The sequence below is a fragment of the Hipposideros armiger genome, unplaced genomic scaffold (genome assembly GCF_001890085.2).
Source record: "Hipposideros armiger isolate ML-2016 unplaced genomic scaffold, ASM189008v1 scaffold_65, whole genome shotgun sequence".
Lineage (NCBI taxonomy): Eukaryota > Metazoa > Chordata > Mammalia > Chiroptera > Hipposideridae > Hipposideros > Hipposideros armiger.
Window position 1 is genome coordinate 3,185,588 of NW_017731415.1, and position 14,893 is coordinate 3,200,480.

At 38.1% G+C, this 14,893-nt stretch overlaps 1 protein-coding gene across 2 annotated transcripts in view; it reads left to right on the plus strand.

Annotated features, from left to right (window-relative positions):
* EIF3H (eukaryotic translation initiation factor 3 subunit H) overlaps positions 1 to 14,893 on the plus strand; it is a 99,881-nt gene that overhangs the window by 74,853 nt on the left and 10,135 nt on the right. For both annotated transcript variants that reach the window (XM_019642134.1, XM_019642133.1), the window contains exons 3-5: positions 8,707 to 8,874; positions 10,401 to 10,500; positions 11,719 to 11,868. In XM_019642134.1, coding sequence (XP_019497679.1) covers positions 8,707 to 8,874; positions 10,401 to 10,500; positions 11,719 to 11,868 — 418 coding nt within the window. The remainder of the gene's footprint in view (positions 1 to 8,706; positions 8,875 to 10,400; positions 10,501 to 11,718; positions 11,869 to 14,893) is intronic.

The window sequence follows — 14,893 nt, forward strand, 5'->3', positions numbered from 1 at the left end:
ACCATTGCCATTACCATTCTAGCGTATTTCTTTCCCTTCTTTCTCTTTAGGAAGAAGCAGCTACCCAGCTTGTTAACATATTGGCATTATATGATTTGTAGTTTTATATTCTGCTTTTTCTCTTAGCATCTCATGAGCATTTTCAATCTATGCCAGTTAATTTTCTTTAGCAACATTATAAATGATTTTTGCCTTGGAGAAAACAAATTTGAGAGCTGCTAAGAAGGTAGATGACTGTTTGAGCTGAGTGTGGGAGAAGTAGTCAAGATTGATGACTCAGAATGCTCCTCACCAGGGGAGAAAACAAGTGGGTGTAGAGGGTGGGATTGATCAAGCCAGTGTGTACTTGGACAGAGTGCAGCTCCTATGGGACGTCCCCCGAAAATGCTCAGTAAGCATAGAGCCACCTCGACTGGAGGGAAGTTTTTAAAAATTTCATATATTTGGAAGTTGAAACCACCATCTTCCCGGTGAGGAAATCAAGGTTTAGAGAGAGAAATGCGGCCACCACCAGCCGCTCATTGGCAGCCATATTGAAGAGGGGGCACCTTTTAGAAGATGATGTCGCTGTCGTTTTATCAGGTTCCCAGTACAGGTGACACTCAGTAAATGGTTTCAGACCACTTATTTTTCAGATAGTTTTGTTTGTTCACTTCAAACACTACTTCCAAAAAGCCATCATTTGTTCTCTGTTTTGAGTATTAGTGCTCACTACTGATGCATCCCATTCTATTCTTTTCAACAAGTGGAGTTTGAATTCGTAGGTAGTTTCTTCCAGGATTAAACTATTAATTCATTTTAGTAGCCCTTTATTCTTTTTTGGGGGTGAGTAACTTATACAAACTGTTTTCTGTGTAATGAAAAGCACTCGTGTGGCCATTCTCTTTTTGTTTTACATTATAAACCCAGATTTACAGGAAAGGTAAATCAAGTGTGATTGATTTTTTTTTTTTATTATTATAGAAAAGTCTGCTTGTCAAAAAGTTACACATTAGTTTTCCCCTGAAACCCCACATGGAAATTTTATTTTAGGGCTAAGGACTAGAGAAAGCCTTACCCGCTTTGGATACTATAAATGACCATGTTTTTCTTTTTGCTTTGATTGTCAGAATGCTCAGAGCTAAATTTGTATATTTTACTCAAAATATCTATGGCTTGTTTCACTTTGTTCAGGTCTCTGCCTCACCTTCAGTGTCACTTCCCATATTCTAATTTATATTTTTTCTGATCCTAATTTTACTGATTATTTTGTTTTAATGCAGGCTACTTCACATCCTCTGTGAATATGATAAGATGGATGGTAAGATGGAGGTCTATAATTCCCTGATAATTTTAACATTTCTCTAGTACATTAACAACCGTCACATTTTTTAAAACATTCAATTTTTTTAGAGTACTTTAAGTACCTAGCTGCCAGCATTAAGCAAGTACCTGATATATAGCTATAAATACAATAGGACTATTTACCTGTCCTTATGAAAGAGCCTGTTTATTTCATAGCATGGAATATATATTTTTCTAAATCCAGAAATTCTCATTTGGTCTTCCAGCATACCATGCATGCTCTTAATTGTTGCAAGAGATAGCAGTGGTCAGTATGATATTTTTTAAGTGAGAGTTCTTTGTGGTGAGAGGTAAGGGCCTAAAACCCTTAGTCCTGTCAAGGTGAATTCACTTTCCTTGTATAAACATCTCAGTGGCATAACAGTTAACTTAGTAGCTGTTCTCGATCATCCTCTTATGTGCATGTGTTTTCATGGCCAAGGCCATACATGTATATATATTTCAAATTCTCATAACCTCAAAGAAATAGCATCTCTTGGCTGTGTTTCACGATTCGGGAAAGACGATAACAAGATGAATTTGTTACAGTTTGTACATGTTATTTTTTTAAGAATCCAGTTTATTTCATAGAAGACTTCTTGAAACACATTAAAACTTTTCAAAAAACCTGATTTCGAGCTGGCCAAGTGACGTGTTGGTTAAGAGTTGGCTTGGGCTGCCAGAGGGCCCTGGTTCGGATCCCACATATGAGGGCCAGTGACACTGCCCTTTACTGCTAAGATGCCGAACAACAGCTCAACCTGGAGCTGGGCTGCCGTGAGTCGCCGGCGATGGCAGGTGGGTTGCCATGGGCTACCGTGTGTAGCCAGCAGCCAGCGTGAGTGGCCAGCAGCTGCTGTGAGCAGCCGTCCAGAAGCCGGTGACTGATCTGCCTCACCCGGGAAGAGCGCAATGATGGTGCCAACTTGGGCTAGTGAAGCAACGTCCTCCACAACTAGACTGAAGAACAAAAGGACAGCAACTTGTCTGTTCCCCTTCCCCCAATTCCCCAATAAAAATCTTTAAAAAACAAACAAACAAACAAAAAAACGGATTTCTAATAATGTTCAAAACGTAAAAGTTTTTAAACATCGACTGACCCCCCCCCCCCCCAACTCCCAAATCCCTTATTCCCAGCTGGTATTCAGAAGAGATTATTATATTATCAGAATTCATGAACATTTTAAAAAAGAACTTAAACTACTCAGGAAAAATGAGCTATTTAAAAAAGTATTTCTGTAAGATTATTAAGAAAGGCAGTATTTTTGTTACTTTTACTTAAATGGAAGAGGCTTATTTCTAGAGTAGAATTTATATTGGACACTTTATTGTGAAAAAATGAATTGCTACCGCAATTCTTAGGCAGACATGGGTGGCCTTAATAACAGATGTATTAACTGAAAAAGAATGACTGTGTGATACAGACTGGGCGACAAGAATATGGAAGTTTTAAGAAATGTGTACTCCACCCAAAGAAGACTCTTATTTAATCTTTTTTTCCAAATGCGCATTCATTCTGTTTGCTTAAATCTACATCTGCTGCTAGCTTTGAACATTGCCTGAAACGTATGTGCCGCTTGGCAGAAAGTCTGATAGGAAGAGGAAAGCAGAATAGCTTGTCTCGTTAAATAACGGGGCGTTGCCTTCACAGTGTCTTGCCTTCTTCCCTTGCTTACTGGTGTCCCACCGAGCTGCTGGGAATGACTTGTAATTATTTTCTTAACAGCCCTGCTTAGGTTAGCCCTGGTGCTGGAACAGATAGGCGAGTTTGATGTATTTCGTTTCCCTGCCCTGTTTGTTGAAATCATTGATGTGTTTCAGAGCCGTGGAGTTTTGTTTGTTTGTTTGCTTTTAAAGCCATCTCTCGATTGGGCTTAGTTTGTTTCTTTGCTGCAAAGAACTCGTACTAGATCTGGTCTCTGTTCCCTTCCTTGATGTGTTTGTTCAAGTCATCTTTGATCTGAGCCAGCTCTTAGCTACAAAGTAGTCTTGGCATAAGTTTCAAATAATAAGATAGAATGCAGTGTTTTAGGAGTTTGATTACATATTTGTGATAATCATCGACTGTGACATTTAAAAATCTTGGAAGGTAGTTTTATCACGTAAAATCTACTGGTAGAGCTAAATTACTGGTTAATTTAGTGATCAGATATGCACGGGCTGTGGTTTCTGAAAACCTAGAAATTGTGTATTTCTGTTGTATCTCTGTGTTATGCTTTATTGATTCAGAAATAACTTACACTTTACCAATAAGAAGAGACGAAATTCTGTAAATGGGTGGTTGCCTGGGCTTTGGAGTCAGAGAGTCTGAAGTCAAATTGAGTCCTGCCACTTTACAAGCTGTGGTGAACAGCTTTTCTAAAAGGATTTCAGTAATCGCGATTAGCTCTTTAGAGTTATTGTGAGGAATCAAGTCAGGTAACATATGTAGCCCACTTAGCAGGAAGTCGGACACACTAAGTGCTTACTAAGTGCACTTTCTTTCCTGGGGTCTGCTCTACCCTTTCCCTCCAGGCTGTACTAGCTAGTATATTTTAACACAATTTTATAAATATTTTAAAATAATTTGGATTTATTTGATACAATATTAAGTCATTAAATAAGACAATAGGCCCATTAAATTTGTTTTTAATTTTTAAATTTTAAATTAGGTTACTTTGTCCCTTTAATAAGCGTTCCATACTGCGAAGTCTATAAAACACATTTCCCCCCTTACTCTGACAGGCAGGTTGAGTGTTAAGAGTATGCTATGGCTTTAACTTTCTTCTTTCTGCTCATCCCACCCTAGCCAACTGGCAATTCTTGGTTCCTGTTTTTCAGTGAGAAATTGTATTTCGAGAGGGCTCATATAAAATAATAAAAATCAAATAGATAATTTTTAAACCGAGGCTGAGGAATCGAAGGTGAAAAGAATGCTGGTAAATGACTGTGCTGAACTGAAAAGCTTCTCCTAATCCATTGCCCTCCCAGTGACCTTCAGAGCTCAAATCTCAAACTCCCACGCGGAGGTTTGGCAGTGTATCTCCAGGTACAGTGTTTACATATAAGGCACCATATTATTCTCAGTCGTTTCATATTTGAAGATAAAACAAGAGAAAGCCCAACAAATGTGGTGGATTCTTGAAAGGAATTGTCGTTGGGCAGCTTGCCTCAGTGAAGACCGTTTTAGCTCTAGACAATTTAAAATGGACTGTTTTGCAAAGTGGGTATCTAGAAAACAGGAATATGAATACATCGGTGCCAGACTTTGCGCAGTTATTCAGTGTTGTGTTCAGGCTCTTCTTTGCTTGGGAGAGGCTTAACCAATTAAGACAGTCGTAGAGGTGGAAGAGATTTATGAAACTTCAGCTTATTTTGATAATTTTCCCAAATTTTGTAGCACCACCTCAGTTGCCTCTAAGTGTAGCTTTTGTATTAGAAATTTGAGTTGGCTTGGTTGTAACTACCAATTTGTCTTTGAAATTCATTTGCTGTTCACCATTTCTCACTTGATAGGGTGTTGGCTTTTTAAACTAAGAATGTTTAAAAGGCTCTTCCCTAAACTTTTTACTGCACAATTCTGAGCCCTTCTGTTGGATATTATCATAAATTTAAAAATAATCCCCCCTCCAAATCTTTTTTCCCTTTGCTGTTCGTCTTTGGGAAATTCCCCAGGCTTATTTAGCCATTAACTCTGAATACCATTGGTTGAAATGCTGCTTGGGCTTCTGTTAAGTATGACAACTTTAGAACAAAAATGAAAGCGTGTGTAACCCTGGGCCAACTCCACAAAGTGGCCTGGAAGTGCGGTTTCTTCATTGATCAGTGTTAGCTCAGCCATATGAAAAGGCACTTTGTATCAAGGAGCCTCCTGTTCCTTTTCCTTCTTTACCTTTTGTTTCTTTTGAAGTGATGCGTTTTGTTCTGAGGTGTGAGGTACTCACTCCCTACATAGGAGTGAACTCTGTCTAGCCACATCTTTTACATCCTCCTGTTAAAAATCCAACCCAGGAAAGTGAGGCGGGCTGGGTGTGAGAAGGCAGAGCTCTGCCTCCACTGGGGCAGAGCCTCTGGGCTGGGCGGGACACAGCATCTTCCAGCCACTTTCTGGGAGGGCCCCCCCCCCCCCCAAGGTAATTCCTGAGACAGACTAGCATAGCCACAAAAGCACTGGCGTTTGCCCTGGAGATTAGAATCTGGAATGACCGTTCTTTCCTGTGTAAAATTTATTGGCATTTCATGATTTTTGCCTTGTCTCTTCCATAGGCCAGAGGGGCAAATAGGTGTCAGCTGGTGTGACAGCTCAGATCTGTTGATTAATGGTGGCTTCCGGGAGCGGGGTTTAGAGACAGTTTAGTGGGACAGTCTGCTCTACATTTCTTATCTCTACATAGGTTAACCAGCATGCTTTTGCAGGGTTTTGGGTTTGTACTTGTTGAAAACTTGGGTTGGAGGAGGAGGAAAAACGGTGTGGGTGAAGCTCCCTTCACCCACAAGGGTCACATGTCTGTGTCAACATTAGAAAGAGGACACAGACCTAAAAGAGATAAAGCAGAGATAGAGCAATTCACTTGGCTCTTATTCTTTGGCTCGTATATAATAGAAAAAAATATCACTTGTAAGAACATTTTATTAAATCAAAGTGACCTCTTCAAACCATGATTTTATGGGAACCTCCTGTGACAGTAGTCTTGGTGAGGACTGGGCCTCAGTGCACCCCCTCTTTACTTTGGCGCTCCAGCACCCCCATCCTTATCTTTTCACAGATCTTCTTTCTCTGTTTGATGGCGCCAAGAGGACATTGTGTGTGTGTGTGTGTTGTGTTTCTTTCATTTTTAATATTGGGGTGGTAAGTCCAAACCAAGATAGAGAATGTCTGGAAATTTCACATAGAATAGGCCCAGCACATAGTTTTCGTGTGTAATAGTGAAATTCCATTGTGTTGTGGATATTCAAAAGCAATTTTATCAACTTACATGTCATTGATCTTAACCCTTAAATTTTTATATTCATCTACAGTATTTAAGTCATATGAAAACTCCTATGACCTTAAAAACAAAGTTTTCATTAAAGTCTTGCATAATATGTGTGTCGTGATTTTCTAAGCTGTAGAGCAGGAAAATGGAAATGGCCCCCTCAACCCCAGTAATATAGCAACCAGCTCCTCTCTACACGTCTGTATCCTCATCCCTGGAAATCAGTAAGTTTGCACAGTGCTGGCTCTACAGGACAACAGGCCTCACATCCCTCAGTCTCTTCCGTAGCTGAAACACTTCATTTTCATTCTTATCCTTATCCAGGGGCCTGTCAGGTAGCTGAGATGCGGGATGAAGAAGAAATTTGGAGGTTGTCTACTGATTATAGAGTTTTTTTTTAACTCCTGCATCCTGAAAATGCTATTATAAAATCTCTTATATTCAGGCTATTTGAGGGGAGACTTAATAACATTACAGATTATTTTTCAGTGAAATACATTGTTTTGTTAAGTATCAATGCCTGCTGGAGGCCCTGCTTTAGTTTATAGAAAAATCATTACTTATAATTAGCATATCTGCTTAGCGATGTGCAGTCATGGCGTTCTGTCTGGGATGAGCTCTCAGATCTTTTTGGAGTTGGGAAGCTGAGCTCCAGAGAAGAACCATTAACGGGAGGGGCGGCAGGATTCCCCCGGGGAAACCTCACAGCTGCCTTGAGAACCTAGATCCCAAGTCTGTTCTTTCCTGCTACTGCAAGTTGGTAGAATCTAACCCCTGCTTATGTTTTAGCTAAATTGTACATTAACAGATGTTTTGGAAGTATGGATTTTAAAAAAACTGTTCTATAAAACCAAATTTGTACTGTCAGTTGCTTGGTAATCTCTCCCCATCTCTTCTTCCTTATCCCTTTAAAATAAATGGTCATTTTAGTCTGGCACTTTACTTGTAATATTGAAACTTTTCATTTGTAAGTGAAATTTGATTAAACTTCATTAGCCAAATCAGTGATTTTACTTTACTTTAGACAGTTACGGAATTTTAAAGCAGTAAGAGACTATAGCAATGGTTTTGTCCAAAATTTATGTGGTTGCTATGAATCTTAAGCTAGCTGGGAAGAGGATCTCATGTGCTAAAGAGACAAAAATTGAAGATAAAAGGTAATTGACATAAGATTATCATGTTAATTTTATACTGCTTCCTGGGGTATCAAAGGAAAAAAATTTTAAAAACATAATTTTTGAGTCATTGAGTTGGCTGCCATTTTTTATCATGAGAACTAAACCTTCCTTGGAATAAATAAGCTGATTTATAATGTCTTTGCCTAGTAACAGTGTTGAAAAATAAGACCTTGTCCATCCGAGGAAGGCTCTTTTTTACTTTCTGTTTCTGAATCTTGTTGGCTTTGTAAAACTATAGTGCTATAACCAAAGAAGTGACAGACATATAACTTTACTTTTTTGTTAAAACCTGATTGAGTTTTAAAAATGAAAGTTAGATTCATGTTAAGCAAATATATTTACTCAACATAGTTATACATTCATTATAACAAATAGCTTGGATAGTATGTTGACTATAAAGTTTTCTCCTGTATCACATATTTGCTACTCATTATCAGGCTATTTGCTGTTTTAAGTGTTTTATTTATTGTCAGTTTGCACCTATTTTTCTAGTAATGCTGCTTTAAGTTAATAATATACTTTATAGTCATTAATTTGACAAAAGTAAAAGTCATCCGACCTTTTTATTCCATACTTGGAGATTAAAATAAAACTCTGTTCTAATGAAAAAAAAATATTGCGTATTAGCACAAGGCAACACAGAGACAAGAAAAAATAATTCTTTTTTAAATTTAGCATATGCAGCAGGGGGCACCAGATGAAGGGAAAAATGAATTCTTATATTTTAAATCAGCTACAGCTTGTATTCTGTTCATATTTAAATAATGTGGTAGTTAGTTGTTTCCCCATTAGTTTTTTTGATAGTTTTAACTTCTCCATTCTAAAAACTGTTGAAGACACTGATAACAATTCTCACTTATTAATTCAAATGCAACTTCTTAATAACCACCAGTTCAGTAATTACACAATTTTTTTTCTTAAACATTTACTATTTTTAGGGTCTTAAAAGGGGGAGTGGAAATTACATTTAATAGATAATTCCTTGTAGAGAATGAGGTATTATTAATGTTTTTAATACCTTTTCTATAAAATATTTTTTCACTAATGAAAAAAAGGAAAGTCTAGTGATTTGAAATGACTTGAAAACTTAATTTTATTTTCTTTGTATGTGAGCTGAATAAAATTTAAATCTGGAAACCTGTTCCCTTTAGCTAATAAATAGTTGTGTAGACATTTGTTTCCAGAAAGGTTGTGTTTAATATTGGTGGCATCATTAATTTCTGTTGTATCCCCTCCTCCCCATCATCTAGTCCAGTATCAGATGGAAATGATGCGAAGCCTTCGCCACGTAAACATCGACCATCTCCACGTGGGCTGGTACCAGTCCACATACTACGGCTCGTTCGTCACCCGGGCGCTCCTGGATTCTCAGTTCAGTTACCAGCATGCCATTGAAGAATCTGTCGTTCTCATTTACGGTGTGTAGGAGTTTCCTTTATTATTCTTTTCGTCCCTTAATATTATTACTGCTCTTTTTGCTTTCTGTCTTTTTGCCTCTCAGAGCAGCCTGGCAGGCCCTCTCATGTAAATACCAACCCTGTTTCTGCAGCAGCCTCAGCAGCAGCTCAGTCTAGACAGGGCTTCCTTCTTTCTGTTTATTTTTCTTGCTATCAGAGCCCTGATGTGTACATTTTGGAATGCTGGAGTAGCTGCTTCGTTTTTATTCCTCCATCTCCCCTCCCTCATTTGAAGGGGCTGGTGGAACTAGACCAGATGTCTAACAAACCCCGATTGCTCGAGTGTCTGGCTCTGTACGTGACTGACCAATCATAACACGGCGTGCCAAGTTTTTTTTTTTTATACCTCTGACAGCAGCGTACAAAACCTGGACTGTTTCTTAGCACAAAGATTTTTTTCTTTTCGGCCTATTTAATGGTGTTTCCTCAAGCTCTCCAGACCAGATGTTCTGTGCTGTATCAGAACTGTAGGCAATTTAACAGCTTTATAGCCTTCCCCCTCCCCAAACACTCACAGTTTGCCATATCTGGCAGACTTGCATATAGTTTCCAGCTGAGAAGTAAATGTAACGTCCTGAGTATCTGTCAGAAAAAATACTAATGAATACGATCAATCTTATGAGCTGCCCCAAAATTGTTTCAGTATGTTAACAATTGGATTACAGTAAAGAACAAGTTGTTAAAGTGTACTTATATTGGCTGGAAACATTGCATCATCAGGCCTTGATGAATTTTCCACTTGTTTCAATCTATTTTGGTTTTCATTTTATCACCTATTGCTAAAAGTTTCACTGTGTTAAGTTTCAGACAACATGAATGTTAACACAGGTTTTAGGTGAATATTGGCATGCGAGCCGTTATCATGCAGCAAGTGCTAAGCTCCCTTAGCATGGGCTGTTTAAGTAGTTAGCTTTGACACAATGAGTTTCTCTGAAATGAAAAAGACACTTTTTGTGATAGCACTTGGACTTTATTGGTTTTGTTTTTAAATTTATTTTAACTAAGAATGTGAACAGTGATTATTAGGATGGATAAATTTTGTTTGCAGGGCTGTTCATTTAAATTAGCCGACTGAAGAGCTACACAGTGCATGCAGGGAGTTTTCATATTTAATATTCATCAGTATTTTCCTTCTAGTTATGTGAGATATATGTAAGATGTATAGAACATATGATATATTTAATTTTCATCAAGATTACTGCTTCTGGCTGAGGAATAGATTTGAAAATAACTTTTGAATCTCCTATTTTTACTTTAGGGAGGAAGTTATTCTACCTATTATAGGTAGGATAATAGGTTTCTCCGTTTTCACTTACTGTTTGCTGTACTGGCTTGAATCTGCCTCAACTTGTGTTCCACTTATTTATTTTGATCTTCATTTTGCAAAGATTGTATGCTAAGCAACAGCATGTGCCTAGAACCAATGTCATTTAAGCACTGGCAGTGACAAAATTCTTAGTAATTTCTTTCCCTTTTCCTTATTTGAGATCCCATAAAAACTGCGCAAGGGTCTCTCTCCCTGAAGGCATACAGACTGACTCCTAAACTGATGGAAGTTTGTAAAGAGAAGGATTTTTCTCCTGAAGCGTAAGTGTTTGGGGGCCTGTAAGGCATGTGGTAAAGGACTGGGTGTTTTTCTTTTAAGATTTTAGTTTGCCACGTTTATTGAATCCCGGGTGGTGGTGTGGTAATGCTTTTGCCATGTGGACGGTAGGAGTTTTCTGCGTGGCCAAGTACCACTTGATCCCTCCCTTTCCGTTCAAGCTAGTCATTATGGGACGTCTCATCTGTTCTCACCAAGGGTGAATTCAGTGGGAGTGGGAATTAGCGAGCTACTGGATTTGAAGAAATAAATGATTAAATAAAAGAGATGGAATGAATGAGCACGGTCTCTCAGTTTGTAAGCTCCGTGTCAGTACTGTTGTGAGCTGTGGGTTTTATTTTTTCAGCTCCTGTTTTGTGAGGAGGGGGGCTGGGAAAGAAACATTTTAAGGATTCAGTAGGGAGCGTGGCTTACTGGGAATTTTATGGGTGACAAGTATGCAGAGAATTAATAAAGCTGTTTCGTGATACTACACAGTGGCATTGGCATATTTACATTAACATTTTAAAGAAATATTCAGAATTCTTTCATTTTCTATTCATTATAGGAATTTTTATTTCTTATTCAAGTTAGTGGCTTTGGCTTCATGTAGGACAGACAGTTCATTGCTACTTTCCTGTTTGGCTCCCAAAGAAATTAAGGTGCGAGGAATTTAAAAAGAAAAGCTAACTGATGAAGAATTTCTGGGTATGGTAGTTATAACTAAACTAGGAGAAGTTGCATTCTTGCTGTGTTCAGAACCGATGGAATATTCTGTGAGTCATATTGTACTAGTTGTTAATCTCTGCAGCTCAGTAGGCTTTCTAAATGAACTTTCCAAGAACTTCAGTATTTCCCTTTTCTAGCTCTTTATTTTAAAGGTTTTAGATACAGATTATATAGCATAACTTCCTATGACATTTACACTTTACTATCAACGAAATTTTGAAGATACCTGATTGTAAAGAGAGAAGTTTTGTTTTGTTTTGCCAAAAAGCTTATTTTCTAGGCTTATAGCTCAAACTTGGATCATTTTCAAAGCTATTCAAATCACTTGACTTATGCTTAATTGTAGAACTCATTCTCTCCCCTTTTTTAGAGAGTGCTAAATGAAACAAACAAATATCCAGGAGAGGGCCTGTAATTAGGGAAAGTGTATGAAATAGTCAATTTGACATTTACTTCTGACCACCAGACTGAAGTATTTTTAACATGCTTCACAGATTGAAAAAGGGAAGTATCACCTTTGAGCACATGTTTGAAGAAGTGCCGATTGTAATTAAAAATTCACATCTGATCAACGTCCTAATGTGGGAGCTGGAGAAGAAGTCAGCTGTAGCAGATAAACATGAATTGCTCAGTCTTGCTAGCAGGTAAGTGGCCCCTGCCTACTGAGAAGTCCCTTTTTGTCACTTTCTGCAAAAGATTCCTTTCCTTAGACTTTAACCTGTGAAACAAGAAGAAAATTACTGAAGCACATTTTGAGGTTACCAAGACATATGTAACAACATATAGTACTTGCCCTGCCCTGCTCAGATCGCAGGAAAAACGCCAAGCTGATAAAGTGAAACAGTGTTTGAATCCTAATTAGCGCCTATTCTAAGAACCCTCTGCTGCCTTTGCCGTATCATTTTTGCTCTGATAAGGTAAATGCCCATGTGGGAGGGGTTTTTATTTGGCTCATCTTTATTTGCTGGACACTGTCCTTAGAGGCTTGTGGTATTATGTCTGGATATTTAATAAGGCTCGGGAGAAAACCAAAAGTACTTTTTTTGTTTTACCGGAGACACTTGCCCTTGTTCAGATGCAGACTTTACTAGTAGAAAGCTTCCAGCTTGAATTTTCAACTAAAATTAGAGTTTTCTGGACCTGGCACTGGCTTTTGCTATCTGAGACAGTGGTGACATAATTTCCTCCACTGTGACTGCTTCGACTCTGTAGTTGCTTAGATATTATTTATTATATTGATAAAATGCTGACTGAAGTGTTGCAAAACAGATTCTTTTATAGAATTCATGTTTCTTTCTCCCTCATTTATTTCTCTTCACAGAAATATGAGGAGAGTGGCGTGTACAGCTCCTCTTCAGCGCCCGTTACGCTTGGTGTTCGGGATTGCTTTGTGGTGGGAAAAGGCGAACAGCAGACATGTAGAATGAAATTAAGTGGACAGAATAGGTAGTCAATCAATAGGCATTTGTTGACTGGCTAAAAGAAACAAGGTGTGTTTTCTTCAGTTCGGAACAGAAGCTCAGTTCCTTATCAAATTTCCAGTTATCCCAGATAGAAGCTTGCACGACAACAATATAAGATGCTCTGCTGTAAGCCAAGTCGGATAAGCTCAGAAGGACCAGAGAGCCCAGTGTTCCGCTCTGGGATGGGTACAGCTGTGGTTGAGGTACCACCTTTCATTGCAGGAACCCACCAGAGGCCACTAGAAAGTCTTTACAAGGGGCAGATGATGGAAACTGGATAGTAAACAGTGCTAAGTGAGACAGCCAGGTTGCGAGGCTGATTTGGTACTAAAGAGGCCACTGTTTGACTGAAAACATATATTCAGAATAGTCCTTTCATTTGTCTCTCTTAGAAGGTCATATTTTTCTTTATTGCTTTTGCAAACACATTCGGCACACCTGTATTTAAAGCTTTGAGCCGAGAACCTTTTCAGCATGCAAGGTTACAATTTGATGAATTAAGTATGTAGTTATATAGTAATTTGAAATTTACTACGCGAAAGCTTTTGCTTATATAATTTATGTCCTCGCCTTTTCCCAAGTTTCCTTGACTGAGCGTAGAAAGCACATATAGCCCTTCTGTACTTTAGCATTACCCGTGAGCTGGCCTACAATGTCTGTTTGTCCAAAGCATTAGATATAATAGCCAAGAAAATGTTCTCGGTTTGCCATAGCTGCTAAGATCTAGACAAATATTTTATTCCAGGTTTTATCTGTATTTTATGTAAAATAGTAAGAGAGGCCCTTTGCTTTCCATGGTAGGTTATTTAAAGGGTAAATTGGTGTTCTGTTGGGAGAAAAACATGAAACAACCTTGAAGCAGTGCTTATACTAATGGACTATTATCTCATTGACCCTAATTGATAATAATATTTTAAAAGCTTTGTTCATTTCAAATTTTAATTTATTACATTAATAGCTTGATCATGATGGTCATCAGGCCAGTTGCCATCAATTTTTTTTTCTCAGAAACTGCATGAGAAATCATTCTTAAGCAGCTCTTTAAACATTTTGCTTCGTCTTGCTTTTCACATCCCATATGTGGAGACCAGTTCTGTGATTTACCTGATAAATTTGTTCGATGCCGTGAATAAAACATACTATATTCCCTTTCATTTAAAATACTTCCTATTTTTAATTTTATTAGATGAAAATTCTAATAATGGTTATTTCATTACAGCCTTTATTGTTTAAAAATGTGTTACACAAGCCTTCAGTTCTTCACACATGAAAAAACAATTGTTTTTATTTTCTCTTTAAAATAGTAAACTAAGGGTGGTTATCATACATTAAGGGTAATATGGGTAATTGATATCTTAGCCAGAGGTGATTTATCACTGTGTGTCTTGGTTGGCATCTGTTTAATTTATCAGTTTTTAGTTCTTTGTTGTCTTGGCAATAAGAGAAAAGGCTATTTTATTGAAACTCCTAGCAATAACTCCCTGTTTCAGTATTCTAGTTGAACTGGTACGGAAAAGAGCCCCATAAAAATTGCCTTTGGTGATGGACCTGTGATTTCCTGGTATCGGTGCAATAGTTATGTATTACTGTTAATTCCTTTGCCTTATGAGGCCTGTTGTGCAGATTTTAAAGAATTTCTTATTGGATATATTTCTGAAGAGTGTTATAGTTACATAAATGTTATGAAATGTTTCAGTTCCACATGTGTATGCTTGTGTTTTTTCACCATAATTGCATGTACCTACACCGCATAACATTAGTGCTTTGCATTGATGGCATTTTTAGGTGGAGAGGGAGGTCTGTCCTAGCAGCACCTTTCTCGTTGCTAAAATAAGTGTCGTCAGCCTCCAGGATGTGAGTTGTGGTTCTTTCTCTGCACACAGCAGTCACTGGCCTCCTTCTTCATGGTTTTCTCCGCCATCCCTGCACACCTCCTCGCCCATCCCCGCAGTCCCCCCGTCACAGGATTGATGGTGATCTTTCCCTTCTCAATTCCTGTAGCATGTAAGCGCGTAAATGACATATTCAACAATCCTGTGGTTAATTATCACCTTTCTTTTATTTATTTATTTATTTATTCATTCATTCATTTATTAAATATTTTATTGGGGAATTGGAGGAGGGAACAGCGCTGGGGAATTGGGGAAGGGGAACAGACAAGTTTCTGTTCTTTTGTTCTTCAGTCTAGTTGTGGAGGACGTTGCTT